Source organism: Lampetra planeri, chromosome 23 (genome assembly GCF_965212315.1).
Source record: "Lampetra planeri chromosome 23, kcLamPlan1.2.h2, whole genome shotgun sequence".
Taxonomy (NCBI): Eukaryota; Metazoa; Chordata; class Hyperoartia; order Petromyzontiformes; family Petromyzontidae; genus Lampetra; species Lampetra planeri.
This window is the reverse complement of record NC_136129.1, coordinates 2,532,445-2,558,236: the sequence shown is the minus strand read 5'-3', so window position 1 is coordinate 2,558,236 and position 25,792 is coordinate 2,532,445. Positions and strand designations below refer to the sequence as shown.

The following is a 25,792-nucleotide window of genomic DNA, read 5'->3' as shown; positions in this document are numbered from 1 at the left end:
CGCTATCGTCGCGCAGGAGGACGCAGAGATGGGTTCCCTCCAAGCGGCGCGGCTCCTCCACGCCAACCTCCTGTCGCAGCGAAAGAAGGCCAGCAGGGCAGCTGCCGGCTGTACGGTGGCTGCCATCACCCCACCGATGGAGGAGGTCTACGCCGCCGACTTCCGACAGCAGCAACGGATGGGAGCACGGGCGGACCGGGATGGGTCGGCCCGCTCCGACCGCCCGTCTTCACCACCTGCGCTCCCGCGCTGCTATAACTGCGGCATCCGGGGCCACGTCGCCTCGGGGTGCCGCTCCCCTCGACAGCGGGGGACGACGCCTCGCCGGGACGCCGGCCCTCCTCCTCCTCCTCCTCCCAAGCTCCACCGACATGACCCGGCGAGTCGCGGCACCCCACATGTTTGGCCAAAGCACACACCCGTTACACATGTACACACCGCAACGAACGGGGGGCCAACATTGCACACCGTGGGGCCAACACGAACCACTATGGGGACCGAATTCGAACCCGCCCAGTGGTCCGTGTTGGCCCATCGCGTTCTAGCTGCGCCGTCGGGGTCGTCGGCCGTAGTAGGGTATATTGACGGGGTCGAAGTGCGTATCCTCGTCGATACAGGTGCGTCGGCAACCATCATTTCGGAACTAATATACAACATTCTCCCTGTCCAAAGTCGTCCCTTGCTACCGGTTAATGTCCCATTCTACACTGCTAACGGGGGCTCACTGGGTATCATGGGTCAGATTCGCGCGCAAATTTCGATCGGTGATATTAAATTGTCCGGCCCTATTTTTGTGTCCTCCTCGCTGGCGGTTCCGTGCCTGCTGGGGACGGATTTCTTGGGCAAAATGCCGATTCGGATTATGATTAATCAGGGTTGCATTGAACTCCCGTCGGGACGGCGGATGGCGTTTTTGCCTTCCCCTACTACGGATCGCTCGGCGTTCGCGACGGTACCCGCGTTTGTAGTTCAGACGGTTCGCGTGCCACCGGGGGCACAAATGTTGGTGCCCCTAAAGCTTCGTAGGCCCTTCGCTAAGGGTGTTGGGGACCAGGGTGTCCTGCTGGGGCCATCTAGGGCTGGGGTTAGCGGGCCGCATTTGATTCCCGCTCAGACCATTGTAAGGGGGGACGGGGACCCCTTCATCGCGGTCCTCAATGTGGGGTCGCAGGCCGTGGTAATTCCCCAAGGGACCGTGCTTGCTCACGCAACGCCGGTGCCCTGTGAGGAGTCTGTCGCAAATCACGTGCACGCTGCCACTCTGCCGACTCCACATTCGGACACCGATGAAGGGTGGCTTGAGGCGCTTTGTGCGGGATCGACGGACCTGTCGGATGTAGAGCGTCAAAAACTTAGGACACTGTTGCGCGAATTCGCCGATGTGTTTAGTCAAAACAAATTCGATCTGGGCTGCACCCATTTGCTGCGTCACCATATTGATACTGGTGACAGCGCGCCCATACGCCAAAATCCCTTCCGGCTGAGTCCCGCCGAGAAGGACCATGTCAAATCGGCTGTTGATGACATGTTAGCCGCCGATATCATTTCTCCCTCTACCAGCCCGTGGGGAGCACCGATCGTTCTGGTAAAGAAACAGGATGGATCGTTGCGGTTTTGCGTCGATTTTCGCCGCCTCAACAAAATTTCCGTTGCTGACGCATATCCGCTTCCCCGTATTGATGAATCGCTCGACGCCTTGGCGGGGGCGCGATTCTTCTCCACATTGGATTTGCTTTCGGGATTCTGGCAGCTTCCTCTGGACGATGAATCTAAGCCTAAAACCGCATTCCGTACGCCACATGGTCTCTTCCAATTTAACCGGTTGCCGATGGGATTACACTCGGCGCCGGCGACTTTCCAGCGATTGATGGAATTGGTTTTGGCTGGATTGCAGTGGGATTCGTGTTTAATCTATTTGGACGACGTTATCGTCTTTAGCAGAACATTTGATGAGCATCTCCAGAGGTTGCGGGCCGTTTTCCTCAAAATGCGGGCTGCTAATTTGAAATTTAAACCCCAAAAGTGTCATTTGTTGCGCGAATCGGTACGTTATTTGGGGCACATCGTAGGGCGCTCGGGTATTGCTACCGATCCCGCCAAAACGCAGTGCGTCAGCTCCTGGCCGACTCCCACCTCGGTGGGAGAGGTCAGGAGCTTTGTTGGTTTCGCGTCATACTACCGACGCTTTGTCGCGGACTTTGCCACCATTGCTAAGCCCCTGCACGCTTTGACGTCAAAGGGGGTCCGTTTCCATTGGGGACAGGAGGAGGAGGCTGCGTTCCGCTCACTTCGGGACGCTCTGATTAATGCCCCTCCCCTGGTTTATCCCGATTTTTCAAAACCCTTTGTGCTCGATACTGACGCGAGCAACACAGGAATTGGGGGCGTGCTGTCCCAGGTGGTCGAGGGCGTCGAACGGGTGGTCGCGTACGGTAGCCGAGTGTTGTCTCCAGCGGAGCAACGATATTGTGTCACGCGTCGGGAACTGCTGGCAATTGTCTACTTCATCCAGCAGTACCGGCCGTATCTGTACGGACAGTGTTTCACCGTCCGTACAGACCATTACGCCCTGCGAGTCCAACAACCATCGGGACAATTGTCTCGATGGCTGGAGGTTCTCCAGGATTTTGATTTTCAGACCACGTACCGTAAGGGCGTTCGCCACACCAACGCGGACGCCCTGTCACGCATGCCGACCACCCCCGAATGCGCATGCCTCCTGGGGTCGGGTCGGTGCAGGCATTCTGCTGAATTGCCTGTCCCGGTCTTGGCGGCTGCTGATGACGCAGCATCAATGACTAATTCTATCGCACAACAGGGTTCTGATTCCCTGTTGGGGTTGCCTGCTACGGAATGGGGCCGGTTGCAAATGGAAGATACTTCCCTCCTTGCGTTGCGCCGCCGCGTCAGGGACCGGGGGCGGGGGAGGGGTGATGCCGACGCATGGGAAATGCTCGGTGGGTTGTTAATGCATTGGGACGGGAAATCCCATCGCCACCGGCTGGTGGTCCCTTCGGGGTTACGGGGTAGGGTGGTGTGGGCCGCTCACGAGCGCCTCCTCCACCTGGGTACCCAAAAGACCCTGGCCTTGCTCCAACTTGATTTCTTTTGGCCGGGCATGACAAGGGATGTCGGGGATCTATTAGGATCGTGCCCTAGATGTGCGCAGCGCAAACCACCAGCGAAGGAGTCGAACCCGCCCCTGCAATCTATCAGGGTTTCCCGGGTGAACGAACTCGTCGCGCTGGACATTCTAGGACCGTTCCCCGCCACCCCCAGGGGAAATAGGTATTTGCTAACCGGGGTTGAATATTTCACGCGCTGGCCTATGGCCTGGCCCCTGGCCAACCAGTCGGCGGCAGCCATCGTGGAGGCCTTTGTCCAGGGATACGTCCTTGACAAAGGTGCTCCCGAGAGGCTGCTGACCGACCAGGGTAAAAATTTTTCAAGCAAATTGCTCAAACAGGTCTGTGAGATCCTTGGCACTAAAAAGATTCGCACCTCTCCATATCACCCACAAACCGACGGGATGGTCGAGCGGTTGCATCGTACCATCACGTCGATGTTGTCGCAGCACGTTTCTGACTCACAGACGGATTGGGATTTGAAAATTCAGGGGGTCCTGTCAGCATACCGGTTGGCCCCCCATGCTGCGACGGGATTTTCCCCCTTTTTCTTTATGTATGGCCGCGAACCGGAGCCACCTGTTCAGGCCCAACTGCAGATCCCGGCGCCGCAGGGAAAAACTCAATTGGCCGAACATGTTAAATTCAACCTGGAAAAATTAACGGAGGCACGGGACGCTGCCATGCAGAATTCTGCCAGGCGGCAGAGGGCTAATGAGCGCCTCAGAATGGGTCGCGCGCATGTGATACAGTGGAAGCCGGGGGACAGGGCATGGTTGCACTGTCCCCAGGTACCGCTCGCGTCCTCCTCTAAACTGCTGCGACCGTGGCGGGGTCCCGTCGAGGTGGTTGAGGTCCTGAGACCTCAGTGCGTGCGCATTCAATGGGGGAGGCGCCGGTGGTTTGTACACCCCTCCAGGCTAAAACCCTTCGTTGCGGTGCGAGATCCCACTACACACGCGCGTGGCCAAACATGTGGGGGGGCGTCCGACTCAGAGGGGTCTTCTCCGTTGCTCCCGCCTAACGTGCTGCCGGCTGTCCCACCCCCAGGTGCACCGGGAGTGATGGGCTCACGCCCGACGACCCCCGCAGGTGATGCTGAGGGTCTTGCGACGTCGGCAACAGACTCGCTCTGTGATGAACACCTGCCGGCTGACGACCTGCCGGCCGACGGCCTGCCGGCCGGGCCTGTCCCGTGTGACGGGCCTGCGGCGAGGACGCGCGCAAAAATGCGCAAACTCTTGTGAAAAAAAAAAAGAAGAAAAAAAAATAATTTTTTTTATTTTTTTTGCATCTTTTGTGGGTTCTCTTTCCGGTGTACATTCGCATGTTGTGCTCACGGTGTGGGGCGTCCGTGCTGTGTTCCCGGCACGTGCCTCGTTGCGTTGTACGATTATTGGGCGTGCTGTGTGTTGTGTGTGTTGTGTGTGTTGTGTGTGTTCTGTGGGTGCTGGGGGGGGACTCCAGGAAAAGAAACACGTGTATATACGCTCGTCCTACGGTTTTCGTATTTATTCGCGGGGGGTTCGTCGGGTTATTTTTCCTTCCTGTTGTTCTTCTCGTTGCGTTATTGTTGAAAAAAAATGAGGCACACGCTGGGGGATCGAGGGCTGAATAAACTCTTATTGTCAATGTTGCAGCCGGGACGGCTGCGAGCTGTACAGGGGGGGGGTGATGTAGGGGTCTTACGGAGGAAATATGTGTAGAGCTGATATGTATGGGATCCTACGGGAAACTAGCACAGTGGGCGGGGCTACGTCAGTGCACGGGCAGGTGCCCTCTACGACGTCCGCGCTTCGGACGTTACGATCCCCCGGGGCCCCACCCCTCAGGGAGGGGGATGTATAAAAGGGGAATGTATCGGGGGGCTCGAGAGAGAGTTGGGTTAGCTAAGAAGAGAAGACGGAAGACGTCCTAGATAGAGCCCTGGTCTCCCCCTGGTACGCCGTCCTTGTCAGGACCGCGCAGGCTCGAGCCAGTGGCGTGGTGCCAGAGCCAGAGCCAGTGCTGGTCTGGACTGAGTACCGGGCCCGACTGACCAGTGTCGGGCCAAGATAGCCTCCCCTAGTCCACGAGAGGAGGACTCTGAGGCAGGCTAGGGTTAGCTAGGAGGTGTGTCTTCAGATAGACGGGTGAGGGGGCCAATACCCCCTCAAGTGTGTATGTCACAACGTTTGGTGTAATAAACCTCAGTGTGCCTCAACCCCGGGTGTCGACCTGTATTCGACGGTACTACACCTGTACTTTGCACTCCCCTCGTGTCTGCATCGTGCTTCACAGCTCATCGGATTCCCCCTGCAGTATAAATACTGCAGATTCTGATTCTGTACAAAGTAGCGAGTGGCGTGGCGAAAGCTTGGGAGAAGACATTCCCAACGCACGGGCGAAGACCGGAAAACCGTGCTGGGAAACCTGGAGTGGGGAAAAAAGAAACGTTCCTTGAGAGGTGTCACGTGACCACCGAGGCGTCACATGGCTGCGGGATGTCACGTGACCGCGAGACGTCACGTGACCGCGAGACGTCACGTGACCGCGAGACGTCACGTGACCGCGAGACGTCACACGGCACCGTGCCCAATCTAAGAACAGCTGAGTTTGTTAAAGGAGCAGAATCGGATTTGACAAAAACAAAATATTTATTTAAATGATAGAAGATAACAAAATAGATGGTGCTCATTCATCGCGTTGCCATCAGGAAGCAGTAGCAGAGAAGGATAACCGAGCAATATCAACGACGGTCATGAAGACAGTGACGATGACGATTACGAGTCAAGATAATGACGACGACGATGACAATGAGGACGGCGATGACAGTAATGATGAACACGATGGTGCGGTGACTGATGATGAAAATTAAGAAAACTTTGCATGACAATAACGATGCAGATGACTTAACGGTGGCAATGGTGGCGACGATGAAGACTGCGCATTCACCGCGCGGGGTCCGCTCCTCCGCCCTTGCCGCCCACGCCTGCCGCGAGGTTTATTCACGGCGGAGGAGCGCCCCCCCCCCCCCCAAGTGGTCACGAGCCAGACGCCAATTCAAAAAAGCAAAGAAAGACCACGGGACAGCGACTCCGCCATCCCACCCAGCCCCATCCAGCCCCCAGTGGGGCGATTCTCCACGAGGAAGCGGAGCCCGACAAAGATTACACGCGATGGATATTCACACTAACATCGCGGAGTGGTTAAATAACCACCACGAGCGGCACAGCACCCAGCGCACGGCTCCACGATGCATGACCCCCCCCCCCCACCCCAAAACCACCCGACCATTCCACCCCAACGGACCAAGCGAGCGACTCGCTGCTCCACCGGCAAGCGAGCAACCACAGACCGACCTCCCCCCCAGCCGGCTGGTAAGCGACCGTCAACCCATCGACGTCGAGACGTCATTGCGGGGAAAGCCGCCTCCATCCTCCATCCCTCCCTTCATCTCCGGCTGGGGCGAGCGAGTGGGCAAGATATCCGTCAGAATCTTCATTTGTAGACTGGAGGAATCCGATGGGCTAAGCAGCTCTTTTACACACAGACACACGTCCAGCAGCGAGCGAGCGAGCGAACTAGCGACCACGCGGCTACCACCGCCGCTGCGCCAGCAGCAGAAGCGAGGCACGGCTGGCATGATGGTGGCGCTCGCTCGCTGGCGGAACCACGAGGTGCGGTGGGAGACGTTCATCGTCGCACCTTTGCAGGGAACGCAACCCCCACGTAAACCCTGGGGGGGGGGGGGATTATTGCACAGTGTCTATTGTATTGCTCGTTGCTGTAACGTCCTGACCCCGTGCTTCTACTGGACAGCAGAGAAAAAGCTTTATATCTCATCTGATTCCTCCTCCAGTCTGAATATTCTGATTCGAACGTTGCGGGGTTTGTTCCCAGGGTGCCGCCAGTTACTGCGGCTCGGCCCCTCTCCTCCGCAAGATTCGTACACCCGGGAAAGCGTCGCCGAGTCTCAAAGACTTTTGCCGGGAGGGGTCCTGCCAAGTAATTTTGTAGAGGTGGAAGGGGGCGGCGATGTCGCTGCTGTGCGCGTGCGATCCCAAGCGAGCGAACGAGAGAGTGATCTTTCACCACTGGGATGTGTACACCCCCACACCAGTCACACCGTTGCGCATCGTTTTAGACCCCGGAGGAAATCCCATGCACGACATGGGCATAGCTGTCAGCCCATACGGTTTACCCTGTATTCTTCTACAGGGAAATTGAGTTGTTTCGGGTCCATATGGCATTACAGCCTTTTCAACATTAAAAATAATGTCGATTTATTTGTGTTTCTCTCCTTGTGATTGGACTTTGTAGGATGAACGTTGAGATTTATAAGGGGCACGGGGTGACCAATAAGGTCTGAGTTGGTCTGTAATAAGGTAGGGCTCCGATAAGGGGTTGACAGATATGCATGGGGAAGAGAAGCAACACACAGACTCCAAGTACACACAGCGCCGCCCCGAGTTGGGAATCGAACCCGGACCCCCTTTGCCGCCTCGTTGCGCCATCGGGCGTCATCGTCAGTCTCATTATCATCATTACCTCCATTGCCCGGGGTCAAACTCCCACATCGGGGAGTCGGATGGCTCAGGGTCACGGGCGCTGGCGATCCCCTGCGGGAACGCCGTCCCCTCCCGCGCACGGTGGTCAGGAGATGTTAACTCCCTCGCCTGGTACGCAGGAGGTGGTGGGTTGGATCCTGACCCTGACGATGCCTGCTGCTGCTGTATATTTGGAGTTTGCTTGCCTATCTCTCTCTCCCCATCGTGGTCACGTGGATTCTTTCCTCCGGCTCCTCCGATTGGTCCCTCTCCTCCACATCGAGAATCGACGCATCACGCGTGTGTTTTGAGAGTATTTGGATGTCGCTATAAATTTTCACGCGACGATGATGATTAGGATATCGGCCACTTTCGTGGAGCCGTCGCTTCCTAAAGAGAGCCACGGAAAGCTCAGCTGCGGGCCTCACCTGGTGGTCAGGTAGAATAAAATGAAAACGAAGTTTACTGCGAGGGGCGGCGAGCGCAGCCGCCGAGCGGAGCCGGGTGGACACCCCCGAGGGGAAAGGGGGGTGGAGGTTCAAAGATAAACAAAAACACGGCGAGCAAAACTAAATAAATAAAGAAAACAGACGTACAGAGCAAACACAGGAAGACCGACGATGACGACGATGGTGACGATGGTGACGACAATGGTGACGACGGTGACGACGATGACGATGATGACGACGGTGACGTTGTGGCCTCTCGAGGCACAAAGGATGTGGGTCAGGAACGTTTTTTCCTTCCTCCCACCCACGGATCGACCGACCGACTGCTGCGCCACCGCCGCTTGCTGCACCAAGGCCACTCGAGAAACACCGGCACCGGATGCCGGCACGCAGATTGGCACGGCCGCCACCGCCACCGCGCCGGGGTCCGGAGAGGAGAGATGGCGGGGGGGTGGAGTAGGAGGATGGGGGGGGGCGGCAGAGGCCAGGGGTCAAAGGGGAGTCGTGCTCCAACGATGATGCAGCAGGAGAGTCTGTCGTCGGCGAGACTTCCAGGGCGAGCGGGCGGGCAATTACGCCTGGAAGGCGCCAAGGACGAGGGCAGGGGCAGGGGGGAGGCTGATCGGCGCGGGGGGGGGGGCTTAGAAGTTCTGCTGGCGACGCTTCTTGGCATCGATGGCGTCCAAAATGGGCTGCCGCTTGGCCTGGTAGCGGAGGCGCAGCTCCTCGATCTCCCGCTCCATCATCGGGTCGAGCGCCGACAGTCGTGCCTGCAGCTCCTCGTAGCTCATCACCTTCAGCTGCGGAGCGCCATATCGGCCGCACAGCATGCGCGGGGATGACGAGGAGGTGGACGAGGTAGAGGACGATGAGGTGGAGACGATGGAGAGGTCAGCGATGTCGGCGGCGGTCGACGATGCAAGGGGTGGGGTGGGGGGACGATCAGAGGCGCATGAGCAGCAGGACAAGAGAAGCAGCGTAGCGGTGACATCGGCGGTCAGTGACAGCAGCAGCAGTGTCAACACCACCACCAGCAGCAGGGGCAGCATCAACACCAGCATCATTGTCGTCATCATCATCAACACCACCAGCATCGTCATCAACACCAGCATCATCGTCAGCATCATCACCACCAGCACCATCATCATCATCGTGTAGACATGAGTGTATCTGTGCCCGCGTGTCTGCGTGCCTCTACGCCCGTGTGTGTGCGTGTCTGCGCCCGCGCGTGTCTGTACGCCCGCGTGTGCATGTCTGTGCCCGCGCGCGTCTGTGCCCCCGCGTGTCTACGTGCCTCTACGCCCGTGTGTGTGCATGTCTGTGCCCGCGCGTGTCTGTGCCTCCGCGTGTCTGCGTGCCTCTACGCCCGTGTGTGTGCATGTCTGTGCCCGCGCGTGTCTGTGCCTCCGCGTGTCTGCGTGCCTCTACGCCCGTGTGTGTGCGTGTCTGCGCCCGCGCGTGTCTGTGCCTCCGCGTGTCTGCGTGCCTCTACGCCCGCGTGTGCATGTCTGTGCCCCCGCGCATGTCTGTGCCCCCGCGCGTGTCTGTGCCTCCGCGTGTCTGCTTGTCTGCGTGCGCCTAAGCTTGCGCGTCAGTGCGGACGTACGAAGTCGAAGTCTCCGTCCGTTGGGATGCGGAAGTCGGCGTGGGGCCCGCTGGCCTTGCGCCCGTTGCTGGCCGCCCCCCCCGAGCCCGGCCCAGATTTGTTCTCCCGGTCCTTCGCCTCGAAGTACTCCATGAAGGAGGGGCGCTGTGTGCGGTGGTCCGGCGTGTCTATGCCTGGCCGGATAATCACATAACACCACCATCACCACCACGACCACCATCACAACCACCATGATCAACCACACACCTGCACCACCACAACAATAACCAACTAGCACCACTATAACAACCACCACAACAACCACACACCACACCAACAACCACACACCATCACCACCATGACCGCAACCAACCCACACCACCAACCCACACAAAGATCCCCCGTATAGCCTTATCAGACTGTAGGGGCAAGTGCCCTTAGCGAATAGCACCTACGTACATCGGTACGGTATACGAGGGGGTGGGTGGCCAGTACCCCGCCTGGCCGCCTTTGTCTCCCCAGTGGCGATGTTTACACACCGCACCAGGTACTCATTTGAGGCCGAGTTGACCTACCGGAGGCCCAGGAACGATTCAGATAATCGTCACCGGTGTTGGCCGTGAGTGGTAATCTAACCTGGGTCGCCGAGTTCGCAGCACAGCACAGCGCTAACCGCTACACCACCGTTCCCCACCACCGTCAACACAGCCACCACGGTCGTCACCACCACCACCAAAGACAAAGATCCCCTGTGTAGTCTTTAGCAGACTGTTGGGGCAAGTGCTGTTTGCGACCACCACTACCTCCACCACGGCCGCCCCTCCCCCCCCCCCCCCCGGGGCTCACTCTTCATGGTGCCGTCGACGACCTCGCCATCACCGTCGTCGTCGTCTCCGTCGCGGCCTTCCTCTTCCTCGTCGCCGTCCTCGCTGCTGTTGATGACCATGGTGCCCAGGTCGGAGCCCAGCATGGTAGCGGCGTCGCCACCGGCGTGGGAGATGATCATGGTGCGGGCGCCATCGCTCAGCGCCGTCGTGCCGCCCACCCTCATCGTTCTGCCGCCGCCCGCCGCCACCGTGGCATCGCTGCCGTCCTCCATGCGCAGCATCGTGCGGCTGTCCACCGCCTCCTCGTCCTGCACAACGTCGACCCGGTCCCGTCCGGTCGTCGGCCAGCGGCGTCGACAGAATGGGCAGCAAAATTGGCGGCAGCATCATCAGCATCAGCATCATCAGCATCCGCAGGAGCATCAGCAGCATCGTCGGCGGAATCAGCGGCATTGTGAGCAGCATCCTCGGGGGAATCGTCAGCATCGTCGGGGGAATCGTCATCATCATCATCAGCAGCATCATCATCAGAGGAATCAGCAGGATCGGGGGAATCGTCAGCATCATCATCAGCAGCATCATCGGAGGAATCATCAGCATCCTCGGGGGAATCGTCAGCATCGTCGGGGGAATCGTCAGCATCGTCGGGGGAATCGTCATCATCATCATCAGCAGCATCATCATCAGAGGAATCAGCAGGATCATCGGGGGAATCGTCAGCATCATCATCAGCAGCATCATCAGAGGAATCGTCAGCATCATCATCAGCAGCATCATCAGAGGAATCGTCAGCATCATCGGGGGAATCATCAGCATCATCATCATCAGCAGCATCATCGGAGGAATCATCAGCATCATCAGGGGAATCATCAGCATCGTCGGGGGAATCGTCAGCATCATCATCATCAGCAGCATCATCGGAGTTAATCATCAGCATCATCAGGGGAATCATCAGCATCGTCGGGGGAATCGTCAGCATCATCATCAGCAGCATCATCATCGGAGGAATCGTCAGCATCATCGGGGGAATCATCAGCATTATCGGGGGAATCATCAGCATCGTCGGGGGAATCATCATCATCATCAGCATCAGAATCGTCAGCATAATCAGGGGAATCGCCAGCATAATCAGCAGTATCATCAGCAGAATCCACATCGTCTGCATTATCGGCGTCATTGGCATAATCTGCAGCATTGGCCACATCATCATCAACAATTACGAACTTGCTTCCTTTCCTCCCTTAAAAAACCCCCATCTCTCTCCCCTAGCCCGGCATCATCATAATCCTGCTACTGCTCCTCCCTGCCCCCACTCCCCAGCTACGACCATGCCTACTCATACCCCTATCACTACCCCTGTCACTACCCCTGTCACTACCCCTGCCACTACCCCTGCCACTACCCCTGTCACTACCCCAACCCCTCCTTGACCGCTCCCCACCTTCTTCGTCACTGTCACCATGACTCCACCACTTTTAATGACAACTCCACTACTCTTTATCTCAACCAATGTCATATTTTGTACAATTTAACAATTGCTGTTATGCACCTTGGAATAAGGCGCTGCTCTATAAATCTACACGAGATGAGTTCAGGCTTTGTCTCTCCGGTGGCGATGTTTACACCGCCGCACCAGGTACTCATTTGAGGCCGACCTAGGGGAGCCCCAGGACGGGTTAAGATATTCGTCACCGATGTTGGTCGTGAGCGGGAATTGAACTCGGGTCGCTGGGGTCGCAACGCAGTGGCGCTAATCGCTACGCCAACGCTCACCCCAATCGGCACCAACACCACCGCCACCACCACTACCAGACAGCTGTGAAAAAGAGCTTCATAGCTCATCGGCTTCCTCCAGTCTGAACAAACATTCCCATTCTGACATAAACATTCCGATTCCGATCAACTCATCGGCACAGGGCAGTGGGAGAGACCAGGGCAGCGCAGGGCAGCAGGAAAACGGGGCAGCTCAATGGCTGGAAGGGTACTACAAGGCAGCGTGGGGCAGCGAGGTGGCCCAGCCACCGCCCAGCGGGGGTCATGTGGCGGAAGGGCAGCGAGGTCGCGGAGAGGTCGTGGCGAGGTCACTCACGGAGTTGTCGTCCTCCTCGTCGAGGTCGTCGTCCATCTCCTGCCTCTTCACCTTGATGGCCATTGCCTCCCCCACCAGGCTCTGCAGGATGGACACTGGCTTGGCGGCCTTGATGAAGGGGTGCTGGGGAGGGGAGGGGGGCACACGCGGCACGCTCACTCCACCTGGCTCCTCACTCTCACTCTCATCTCCATACGGTCTCCCGCCTCTCCCCTCTCATCTCACTCTACTCCACGCACTCCTCCGCCTCTTATTCTACTTCCCTCCACGCACTCCCCCGCCTCTCCCCTCTCATCTCACTCTACTCCACGCACTCCCCCGCCTCTTATTCTACTTCCCTCCACGCACTCCCCCGCCTCTCCCCTCTCATCTCATTCTACTCCACGCACTCCCCCGCCTCTCATTCTACTTCCCTCTACGCACTCCCCCGCCTCTCCCCTCTCATCTCACCCCACTCCCCTCCACGCACTCTCCTACCTCTCCCCTCACTCCACTCCACTCCCTCTCTTACCTCTCCCCTCTCACCTCACTCCACGCACTCTCCTACCTCTCCCCTCTCACCTCACTCCCCTCCACGCACTCCCCCACCTCTCCCCTCTCATCTCACTCTACTCCTCTCCACGCACTCTCCTGCCTCTTCCCTCTCATCTCACTCCACTCCACGCACTCTCCGACCTCTCCCCTCTCATCTCACCCCACTCCCCTCCACGCACTCCCCCACCTCTACCCTCTCATCTCATCCCACTCCCCTCCACGCACTCCCCCGCCTCTCCCCTCTCATCTCACCCCACTCCCCTCCACGCACTCCCCTGCCTCTCCCCTCTCATCTCACTCCACTCCCCCACCTCTCCCCTCTCAACTCACTCCACTCCCCTGCACGCACTCCCCCACCTCTCCCCTCTCAACTCACTCCACTCCCCTCCACGCACTCCCCCGCCTCTCCCCTCTCATCTCACTCTACTCTACGCACTCCCCCGCCTCTTACTCTACTTCCCTCCACGCACTCCCCCACCTCTCCCCTCTCAACTCACTCCACTCCCCTCCACGCACTCCCCCGCCTCTCCCCTCTCATCTCACCCCACTCCCCTCCACGCACTCCCCCGCCTCTCCCCTCTCATCTCACTCTACTCTACGCACTCCCCCCTCTCATCTCACTCCCTTCCACGCACTCCCCCACCTCTCCCCTCTCATCTCACCCCACTCCCCTGCACGCACTCCCCCGCCTCTCCCCTCTCATCTCACTCTACTCTACGCACTCCCCCGCCTCTTACTCTACTTCCCTCCACGCACTCCCCCACCTCTCCCCTCTCATCTCACCCCACTCCCCTCCACGCACTCCCCCGCCTCTCCCCTCTCATCTCACCCCACTCCCCCGCCTCTCCCCTCTCATCTCACCCCACTCCCCTCCACGCACTCCCCCGCCTCTCCCCTCTCATCTCACTCTACTCTACGCACTCCCCCGCCTCTTACTCTACTTCCCTATACACACTCCCCCCGCCTCTCCCCTCTCATGTCACCCCACTTCCCTCCACGCACTCCCCCGCCTCTCCGCTCTCATCTCACTCCACTCGCCTCCACGCACTTTCCTGCCTCTCCCCTCTCATCTCACTCCGCTCTCTCCACTCGCTGCAGGCGGTCGCGCGCTGCGTTACCTGCAGGAGCTGCGTGGCTGTTGCGCGGTGCTCCGGGTTCTTGACGAGACACTTCCTGACAAAGTCCGTCAAGTCATCAGACCAGTTCTCGGGCTTGCGGAACGTAGGCGGGGGGTTGGTGGGGATCATAAAGATGGCCTGCGGTGCCACGCACGGGTATGCAGAATCAGAATATTTATTTATCCTGGAGGAATCCGAAGCTCTTGTCACAGATGTTCAGTGTGTAGGTGTGTATGTGGAACCTCTTTCGCACCATACGTAGCCAACTGCGCCAATCGGAGGTTAGGGGGAAGGGCAACAGCAGGGGCAGGTACAGAAATGTACAAACAAGAGAAAAAGACTCGCTGCTACAGGAGTGCAACGTATAGGAAATCTCAGCAAATCGGTAAATAAGTAATGAGATAGTGACATCTACTGGTTGAAAAAGGGAAGCATGGGTACAGGCATCATTATAAACATTATCCAATCCCCAGAAGGGAGAGGTATCTGGGCCAAAGGTGAAGGGGGCAGGGCCGGCCGACAAACTCCGAGAACCGGCTAGAAAGTTCCACAAGAGGGCGTGGCCGGAGGCGGAGTCTAGCTGCGCCTGCGGCAATATAAGCGGAGGGGGACTCGGGGTCGGTGTGTGGAGTCTTGGGTCCGGACTGCGTCGCTGCTCGCTGTCATCTCTCTCCGTTGTTCGGCCACGTGGCGGATCTCCTGTGGAGCTCCACCGTCCTCCCCAGCACGCCGTCAGCCAGCGGCGAGACCGGGAGCGGACAGGCGGAACCGCCGTGCGATCAACTGTGTGTGTAGTCCGTAGAACGTAATAGATAAGTGTGTACTTGGAGAGGAAGCCGATAACGTTGGCCTGTGCTGTGCCCGTACGTGGAATAAAGAAGAACACCCTCTACACGACGTGTCGTGGAAGTCGCTCATTACAAATATATGCAAATAGGTAGGCACAGAGGAGGGAGGTGGAGAGGGGGAGAGTGGGAGGGGGGAGTGGAGAGGGATGAGTGTGGGGAAGGGAGAGTGGAGAAGGGAGAGTGGCGAGCGAGGCAGTGGGGAGAGTGGCGAGTGAAGGGAGTGGTGAGCAAGGCAGTGGGGAGAGTGGCGAGTGGTGAGTGGAGAAGGGAGTGGTGAGCAAGGCAGTGGGGAGAGTGGTGAGTGGAGGCAAGGGGAGGGGAGAGTGGGAAGGGGGGGAGAGTGGAGAGGAATGAGTGTGGGGAAGGGAGAGTGGAGAAGGGAGAGTGGCAAGCGGGGCAGTGGAGAGAGCGGTGAGTGGAGAGTGGGGAGGGCAGTCGAGAGGATGGGGAGAGGGGAGAGTGGGGGGAGTGAGCAGGGGGGAGAGGCATGAGTGCGGGGAAGGGAGATTGGCAAGCGGGGCAGTGGGGAGAGTGCCGAGGAGGGATGAGTGGGGGAAGGGAGGAGCGGGGGGAGGGAGGAGTGGGCGAGAGGGGGGGGCACGCACCCGCATGGGGTGGATGTCGGCGTAGGGCGGCTTGCCCTCGGCCATCTCGATGGCGGTGATGCCCAGCGACCACACGTCCGCCAGGCAGTTGTAGCCGATCTCCTGGATCACTTCGGGCGCCATCCAGAACGGCGTGCCAATCACCGTGTTCCGCTTCGCCATCGTGTCCTGCGGTGACCACCGCCGCCGTCAACACCACCATCATCATCATCACCGCCACCACCACAGCCAACATCATCATCACCACCACTACCACCATCATCACCGCTAACACCACCACTGCCACAATCACCGCGACTATCACCACCATTATCACCGCCACTGCTACCGCCACCATCACTGCTACCACCACAATCACCGCCACCACCACCGTCACCACCACCACTACTATCACCAGGAACAAGAAATTGCGTATTTATTGGCTACTTGCTAACATTCCCCATTTCCGTGCTGATGCTCTTCTGCAGTGTGGCCAAGAAAGCCCCCTATTGGCAACTATCCCTTGTGCAGCAGTAGAATGCAGCAGCATTCTCGTGGGCATTAGTCAGCCACTAGAGGGCGATGATGATGCGTGACAATCATATCACCACATCCCATATCGCTCATACCAATGACACAGGCCGTAGTTTCTGTTCCTAGTGTGGAGGGGTGGCGATGTAGCGTGATGCGCGGTACCAGTGGTAGAGCTGATGTGTGGTGTGGTTGAGCTGTGGTTGTGCGCCATGCTAGAACATGGCGCGGTGTTGTGCGATTGAGCGTGGCAGTGTAACGGCGTCGTGGCGTGTGCTGCGTCGCGCGGTGTGCTGCGCTGTGTCGTAGCGGTGCGGTGGCCCGGCGCGGCGAGGCTCACCGTGAGCTGCCCGGCCACGCCGAAGTCGGCGAGCTTGGCGTGGCCCTCGGTGTTGAGCAGGATGTTGCCGGCCTTGATGTCGCGGTGGATCTTGCGCATGAAATGGAGGTACTCGAGGCCCTTGAGCGTCGCCTTCAGAATCGCGGAGATCTCGTCCTCCGTCAGCTGGAGAAGTGGGACATGGAGGGGGACACGGGGGGGGGGGGGGGATACGGAGGGGGACACGGGGGGGGGGGTCACACGGGAGAAGCACATGAGGGGGGACACAGGCACGGCGTGAGTGACGAGTGACCCCCGGGGACAACCCGAGACGCACGCCCACACGCACGCAGGACAACCCCATCGACACACGCGCACAAACACAGGAAGGCGCACGCACACGCAGGGTAGACATGGAGACGCGCACGTAAACGCACATGGACAAACGAAGACCCGACGATGATGCGGATAACGATGATGATGACAATCACACCAACAATAATGATGCTGAGGATGATCATGCTAACAACGATGATGATGCTGATAATAATCAGGCAAACAACGATTGTGATGATGATGACGTTCACAATGATGATCAGGCTAAGAATGATGATGCTTACCACACTAACAATAATGCTGACGATGATCACACTAACAATGATGCCAATAACGATGATGACAATGACAAATCATCACCGCGCTAACAACAACGACGACGCCGACGCTAACGATGACGACATAACGAGGGCACCGCTCCGCCGTTCCCACCGTCTTGTTGCGCAGGCGGATGATGTCAGAGACGGAGCCGGCTCCGCAGTACTCCATCACGATCCACAGGTCGGTGTTCTTGAAGTAGCTGCCGTAGTACTTGACCACGTGGGGGCTGCGAGGACGGAGCGGCGTGAGCGCGTGTCGGGGGTGGGTGGTTGGTGGGGGGTTGGTGGGGGGGGGTTGGTGAGGGGTGGAACAGAAACTCCGCAGACAACAACCCCGGCAGGGCTGAGTGCCCCAGGGTTGAGAGATTTGGGCTCTCTCCGCCGCCACCCAAGTGGGCAGCATGAGAATGTTCATACGGGGAGGGAAGGATGCGGTGGGGGGGGGTGAAGATTTACTATTTTACTATTTAACTCAACAATTGTTTATTTACATGAAGGGACAAAGGGGGATGGAGGTAGTGGGGGAAGGAAGGAGAGGGGAATAGGGGTCAGCTGATTTTGTTTTAAACCCAGGGGAGAGAACTCGGGAGGTCAGGATCAGGATCCGAGTCTCGTTCGTGAGAGAGAGGGAGGGAGAGAGTGGAACCCGGCGGGAAAGGTCACCGCCAAACTACCGAAAGCAACAACAACAAATAATACTGGTAAAAAAAGGTAACAGCGACGGTGCGAAATAGAAATCGGGGGGGGGCAAATTGACCGCGCCACGCAATACGCCGAAAAATGCATCGCACAAACGCGACGACAAGGAATGCATTCCCAACGTAAGCGAGAGTCACGCTCTGGCAGAATAATTTTGTTCAAACATATCAAAGGTACAGGGCACAACACCCACCGGTTCACGGCCTCTGCCCCCCACCCCCCATGGAGATACGCTCCCGAAAACAAGGGGGTGGGGATCACAAGGACGTGAATCGAAGTGAAGGAGATGGGATGGAGGATAGTGGCGCAGAACCTCCGACTACTGCTACTTCTCGGAGCAGCAATCGTCGGTACTACAGAGGTTGCTCGGTAAGCCATAGTGCATCGACACTGTACAACCACCGGTGTGCAAATTACGTGCATAATATTGATATAGAGTAGGACCCCCGTCCTCCTAACGATGGTAATTGGTAACCACGAGACCGGTCCGTTCAGCGATTTGGTCGTTAAGCGATTTGGTCGTTCAGCGATTTGGTCGTTAAGCGATTTGGTCGTTAAGCAAGTATAGGAAGTGCACGTTGAAGGCTGAATTCGTTCCGAAAGTTACCCCCTTTTTCACCCCAAAAATGTACTTAATAATATTTAGACAATTGACATTAATGCATGAAGATACTAACAACAGCCCGGCACAAGAGGTGCGGGGATGAGTGGGTGGTTGAGTGGGTGAGTGCACGTTTAACTTCTATTGCACCGTACGTAGCCAACCGTGCTAATCACAGGTGCGGTGCTGTGCGAAGCGAGCGAGCCAGCGAGTGATCAGTGAGTGAGCGAATGAGTCAGCAAGTGAGCGCAACGCAAGCACGGGCAGCACCTGTCGCACTGCTGCATGATGGAGATCTCTTTGATGATCTCCTGCAGGTCGGACTCCACGGGCACCTGCTTGATGGCCACCACCTGGCCCGACTCCTTGTGCATCGCCTTGAACACGCTGCCATAGGAGCTGTGCGTCCATACACAGAAACAACAACAGAGAAAGGGTTACCAGACTGCTGGAGGCAAGTGCTGTTAGCGAGCAGCACGTATGAACGCCGGGCACTGTGGCACACGACGGGGGTGGGCGGCCAGCACCACGCCCGGCCGCCTTTGTCTCCCTAAGTGCCGATGCTTACACACCGCACCAGGTACTCGTTTGAGCCCGAGTCGACCTAGGGGAGGCCCAGGACCAGTTCAGATAAAAGTCAATGGTGTTGGGCGTGAGCAGGTATCTCGGCTCGTCGGGTTCGTAGCGCAGTGCTTTAACCGCTGCACTACCGCTCCCCACAACACACACAATCACACAGAACACAGGCAACACAGCTGGTGCATCTACCGGTCATCTCGGTCAGCCAACCCATGGTACCTGCTGGGTCCGTCCCGTGACCTCCCGTCAGCGAGCCTTCGACACTTCATGTGGCCTCAAAGCACAGGTGCCGTGGTGACGTCACCGTTACACAGTGGCGAATGGCTGGGGTATTGGTATTTATTATTGAGTTTAGTTCATTGTAATCTCTCCTCTGGTCTCCTGCCACAGCTAAACCAAATGCGACTGCGACTGGCGTCGGTCCAAACATCCCAACGCCGGATACCGGTCAGCTTTTTGCCATTGGCAAAACACCGACGCGCCGGTCGTTATGCAATGCCCAGTTACCGAGATGTGTGCACTGGGGGGGGGGGGGGGCTAGGGGGGGGCAGGGGGGGGCGGTTTCCACTCGTGGTGGCGGCTGGAGCTCAATAGAGTGGACGCATCTGTGGAGGGAAAAATAAAGAGCTTAAGAGCTCTTCGGATTTCTGCAGGAATAAAATAAAGGATTCCGATTCTGGGGAGCTGGGAGCTCTGGCGTTCGCCTTGGCACGGGAGTTTCACCTGTCTTTATTTATTTATTTACCAGGTAAGACCCCACCACTGAGCTACGTAGCTCTTTTCCAGAAGCGTGACCTGGCCACCACAAATGATAGCTCAACGAAGTGGGCTTATCATCATCATCATCGCGTGGAAATTTATAGCGGCAGCCAAATATACTCTTAAACACGTGACGTTGACTCTTAATGGAGGGAAAAACCGGAGCACCCGGAGAAAAATCCATGTAACCATGGGAAGAGAGAAAGAGATCCGTAAACTCCAAATATACAGCAGGCGTCAGTGTCGGTATCGAACTCAAGACCTCCTGTATACCAGGCGAGTCAACATCTCGCGCCGCAGGGCATCCTTATCTCTACTAACGACCAGCGCTCCAGATAAGGTTTGCAGCGCTTGAGTAATTGTCCCTCCGATTTCAACACTGCGAGTTAAATGTATTAACGATGTACGAGCCTTAACTGGAGCCTCATATTTTTACTTCAAAGTTACTCTTAATTGATTGACAAAAAACGTTGCCTTTTAATAAAAAGACAAAAGGGCTCAATAACATTAAATGTTTCTCAAAGTGAACCTTAAAATTATATATTATTCCAGCAGTGGCTTATGACGATGAAGGTATGTTGGTGTGCGTGTGTCATTGTGAGACGGAGGCTCATGAAGGATGCTCGAGGGCAGTGCCAAGCTAGGTGTACTTTGAGGCTATAGGGCAGCTGGAGGCTTTCGCTCTGCAACAAACAGCGGAGGGCAGAGGAGCGACGCTCACAACAACGAGTGGAGCGCCGGGCGGCTAAAACTCAGCAAGGTGGCATAGTGGGGATCACAGCGGGTGCATCTGCCAGTCACCTCAGTCAGTCAGCCCATAACACCAGGGTTTATCCCCTGGCCTCCTACCAGCGAACCTTCGACACGTCACGTGATGACTTAAAAGTGCACTTAACCTGGCGCAATTACTGTGGCGACGTCACTACTCATTCCCGCTTCGAGACGTCTGCAAGTAGCAGGACGGTGGATGTCCCCGTTCACCGCTGAATCTCGGAACGCGTGAGCGGCTTGGGGTTCATTTTATTTAGAGAGGCGCAGTAGTCACGCCGATGTTCTTAATTAACAATGTTACTCACTGCAGAGAAACGCAGCGACACAACCGCCGCCACTCTACGATAGCCGTCAGCCAAACTGTGTCACGCACGGCCCCTCCTGCATGGCCTTGTGGGAGCCTCGGCACCGATAACGTGATTTTATTTTAGTTTTTTTTCTTCTTCCGGTTCCGTCTCTGAAGGGGGAAAGGGGTTCAGCGCGGGATTCCTGTGTTGGCAGCGCAGGATGTGACGGCAAGGAAACGGCGGCCGTGCCCACACAGATCGCTTTCATGCACCAAGTATGCCATCGGAACGGAATTGGAAGAAGAAAAGACCGACGACGCACACGTACGTACATCGCGTACATCATCAGAATGGGTTATATGGGTTAAGTGATGGGTTGGCGGCTGCCGTGGGCCGTGGTTGTGAGACGGAGCGGGGGAGCTCTCACCCTTCTCCGAGCTTCTCGAGGATGTCGAACACTTCCTCGGGCTGCTTCGTCAGGCTGTCTTCGCTCAGCTTCTTCAGCGTGCTGCGGGAACACGACAGGGCCCAGCTCAGCGTGACAGCTCATCGTCGTCATTGCATCATCATCATCGTCGTCATCGTCGTCGTCGTCGTCGTCGTCAGCCATGGTCAACCTATTACACTGACACACACGAATGGCGAAACACAAACTCACGCATTGTCATTGCCGTCATCATCAGCCGCGGCCAACCACTAAGAAGTTCAACGTACGCACGCGACTGCTCGAAACCGACCACGCAGCATCATGAGTATGTGTGCCGAACGTCTTTCGCACCGTACGTAGCCAACCATGCCAATCTGAGGTGCGGGGTAAAGACAACAAAGTGACACTGACACACGTGACTGGGGAAACACAGACCATGCAGCAGCTCAAGGAGGTGTGTACCGTGCAGAACGCCCTCGGGGCTACAGACCGGGCCACATCATCATCACGAGCCCGATACGAGCTAAACATGCGACTCTGGTGGCAGCACATGAGAAGTCGAAGATCCCTTCCCAAGCTATCATCGTCGCTCACGATCCCGCGATGTAGCAACCGAATCTAGCACACCAAGGCGCTGGTTACATCGCTTCATCTCCCTGCTAGACGTTCTCTCAGACGTGTTCCATACCTTGGCTGCCGCTCCCGTTATTAATATTCATCCACAGTCCAACATCCCTTCTAGTGACACGGTCGTGGAATGTTAACTACCTTGCCTGGTGTAATTCGAGATAGTAGGTTCGATCCTGACCCAGACGCCTGCTGTATATTTGGAGTTTTCATGTCTCTCTACCCATGGTCGCGTGGATTTTTTTCCGGGTCCTCCGGTTTTTACCTCCACATTTAAGAATCAACATCACGCATTGAAGATTATTTGATTCCTGCTATAGAAGTATACATGATAATAAGCCACTTCGTTGAGCTATAATTTGCGATTGGCAGGGTCGCTTCTGAAAAAGAGCTACGTAGCTCAGTGGGGCCTTTCCCCGTTAAAACAAAACATTGCTTCGTTCGTAGTTTCGCGACGAGTCCTAGCCAAGCCCACTCACTTCCTTTCGTGATTATCAAATGCTTAAATATCCTTCACATTTGTACTGCGTGAAATTAAGTGACCGATTACTGTCCATGCAGATGCAGGAAGAGAAACTGAGTCTCTGCCAATACTGTTTCCACCAAGGTCCCACCAATGCCCCGCCAACATCTCAACAACTTCGCAGATATATTTAATCAATCACAAACCATATGTTCATCCAGCCATGGTCTCAGCTTTGTGAAACACCGTAAGTAAATACAGAATATACATTTACCAAAGTGTATTTCCAATTGTTGCAAGATATTTACACATTTCACTCTGTGCCACTTCATTAAACGATTTCACGAGGTTTTATTTATTTGATCAGGTAAGGCCCCACTGAGCTATGTGGCTCTTTTTCAGAAGCGACCAATCACAAATGATAGCTCAACTCAGGGGCTTATCATCATCACGTGGAAACATATAAGCAGACAATACTCTAAACGCGTGTTTCTAAACTTGGAGTGAAAAACCGGAGGACCCGGAGAAATCCACGCGACCATGGGGAGAGAGTGAGACATGAAAACTCCAAATATACAGGCATCAGTGTCGGGATCAAACCCACGACCACTTGTATACCAGGCAAGGTAGTTAACATCTCGTCACCTTGTCTCAAAGAGGTCTGTGAGAGATTGAGAGAGTCTCCTATTCGCTTACGCTCAGACTCGAACTCATCCTAGTGGTTAAGAGTGACTCCAGCCACCGGGATGAACTTAGATTAGAGTGTCGCCTATACTCGGAATCCAACTCATCCCAGGGAGCTCGGGTGCCTTCCCCTTGTTCGTGCCAGGCATTTAACCGTATGAGGCAGAATCTTAACTAACAGCTGTCACAGCCCATACGGTTTACCCCATATTCTTTTACAGGGAAATTTAGTTTTTAGGTCCATACGGCGTACAGCCGTATCAATATGGGTAAACATTTATTTTTCTCTATTTGTTTGTGTTTCTCTCCTTATGATGGGACTTTGTAGGATGAACGTTGAGATTTACAAGGGGCACGAGGTGACCAATAAGGTCTGAATTGGTCTGTAATACGGTAGGGCACTGATAAAGGGTTGACAAGTATGTTAACTACACTTCATATTAAATCAAAAGAGGAAAATGCGGGCAGGCTGCGGTGAAACTGATCGAGCCGACGACATGCAAAAGGTGCGATGGGGAAGGATATTGACATAGCGGACAACAGAACCACAAATGCTGTTGAGAAACAGCGGCATGCCTGCGTGTGTGTTAGAGCAGTGGCTGCAGAGCGGCGTTCTTCACTAATTTTAAGAGGCGGCGGCTACTTTGGCCGATAACGCATCAATCAGTGTGTTAGTGAGGACCGCCACAAATTTTAACCCATTGGGGGTTTGACAGCAGCACCATGAGGATAATGACGATGGGGGTGTTTTCACGTTCTGTTGTGTATTATCGGGGGGGAGGGGCGGCACTAAAGGCCACCCAGGGGCCGCCAGTGGGCCCGCAGCGGCCTTGAAACTTAGAACACTGGCCTAGAGAGTGACCGCCGTTCCTCTACCGGGTATGTGACCCATCGCAGTACCTCGAGTGCGTCAACTCGAGCTACTGGGATTGGGCTGGTGGTGGTGGGGGTGGTTAGGATTAGCTGGAGCATAAACAGAGGCACAGGGCCGCCTGTACCCAGTACCCAAATCATCTCATTTGCTAGAACGTCTATAAATAGGCTCTAATCTATACCATAGGACCTTTTTTGCAGGCATCAAAGTATACAAGAAATAGAATAGGTTTCACCCTTTCTGGCAATAAAACAGGAGGTGTTAAGATGTTCAAACACCAAATGGATTCTACCTTCTGCAAGGAATTAAGTCCTGCATTAAGCACACACAAGACTTGTGGTGAACATGCAAACCAACTCTTATAACGACGCATGGCATTGTCTTTGAAACTGATTGTCATCGTGCTGCTGTCAAATCCCCAGACACAGCAGCCTCCTTTATGGCTCAGCATCACCAGTGTAGTTAGACCAGAGCAATCTGAATCTTTACTTGTATCGGAAAAATCTGAAAGGCGATGAAGCTCTTTTCCACTCGCTTTCGCGAGAAATATTATCCATGAGGTTTTTTTTTCTCGGGTTAGATCGCGTAAATATACAAAGCGTCGTCAAAACCGCCACCACCCGACACAGCCATATTCGTAAGGGTTTATCACGTAAACAAAACGTGCCCAATTCGTTACAGCGCACACCGGTTGTGTTGGAGAGTAAATATCCACAACTTTTACAATCTGTAAATCTTTAGATTGTAAATGTTGTGGATTTACTCTCTAACACAACGGAGCCTATGGGTAGACTTGGTTGTGTGTTGAGTCTATGGGTAGTGTGAGTCGATGAGCAGTGTTAGTCTAGGTCAGTATGTATATACAGTATGTTTATACAGTATGTATATATGTAGTGTTAGTCTACAGTCAGTATGTATATACAGTATGTATATATGTATAACTTCTTTCGCGCCGCACGTAGCCAACCGTGCCAACCGGAGTCAGGTAGCCAACACCACGCCCGACCGCCTTTGTTTCCCCACTGCCAACTTTACGGGCCGCGAGCGGGAATCGAACTCGGTGGGGGGTGTTTGTATTGTTTTGACCGAGTTCGTAGCGGCTAACCACTGACGGACACACACAGGGGGAGAGGGAGATAATAAAGACACACACACAGGTGGATAGATAATAGACACACAGGGGGGGGGAGATAATAGAGACACACACGGGAGAGAGAGATGAGAGAGCGATGAGAGAGAGACACACACACAGGGGGGGGGGGGAGTAGGAGCGAGCGAGCGAGCGAGGGGTCGTCACCCAACAATTCTCAGCAATTTCCGCGCCGGGGAAGTCGCCCCGGGCGCATCGGGGCCTACTGGCGCCCAGACAGCCGAGCCGAGTCGCTCTACCTCCTCTGCCCGGGCTTGTCCATGGCTTTCTCGCGTCGTCAAGGCTGCCTCTCCTCCTCCTCGCCTCCTCCTCCTTTATTCGCTCGCCCGTGCCATCGTCTCGTCCACCTCGTCCACCGCCAAACCTCCACTTCTCTCGCTCCTCCACAGCCAAAAAAAAAAACACCCCCTTCGCCTTGAATTTCCTAACACGGATAAGCGCCTTGGACCAATGGGGCGCCGCTTTGCTGGCGCGAGGCGACGGCGCTGCGGCCAATCGCGAGCGTCCGTGGTGGGGGGGTGTGGGGGGGGCGGGGGTTGGTGGGACCGGGGAGAGCCCGAACCGCGATGGGAAATACAAAGAGGAAGAGTTGGCCGGGCCCGGATCGATTGCTCGATCCGTTTGTCGATTACTTCCCAACGCGCTGGGTTCGATTACTGCTGCCAACCCCCCTCACC

The 25,792-nt window shown here is 56.1% G+C and overlaps 1 protein-coding gene across 1 annotated transcript; it reads right to left on the bottom strand.

Annotated features, from left to right (window-relative positions):
* Positions 1-5,742: 5,742 nt before the first annotated feature.
* Positions 5,743-25,540, bottom strand: STK3 (serine/threonine kinase 3). Its single transcript, XM_078604746.1, has 11 exons — positions 25,355-25,540; positions 21,318-21,398; positions 18,765-18,893; positions 17,307-17,421; positions 16,560-16,724; positions 15,710-15,877; positions 14,257-14,394; positions 12,605-12,727; positions 10,535-10,823; positions 9,710-9,882; positions 5,743-8,903 (listed from the first exon to the last, which is right to left on the bottom strand). The coding sequence occupies exons 1-11, from the start codon at positions 25,375-25,377 to the stop codon at positions 8,745-8,747; spliced, it is 1,563 nt and encodes a 520-aa protein (XP_078460872.1). The 5' UTR covers positions 25,378-25,540; the 3' UTR covers positions 5,743-8,744.
* Positions 25,541-25,792: the final 252 nt, after the last annotated feature.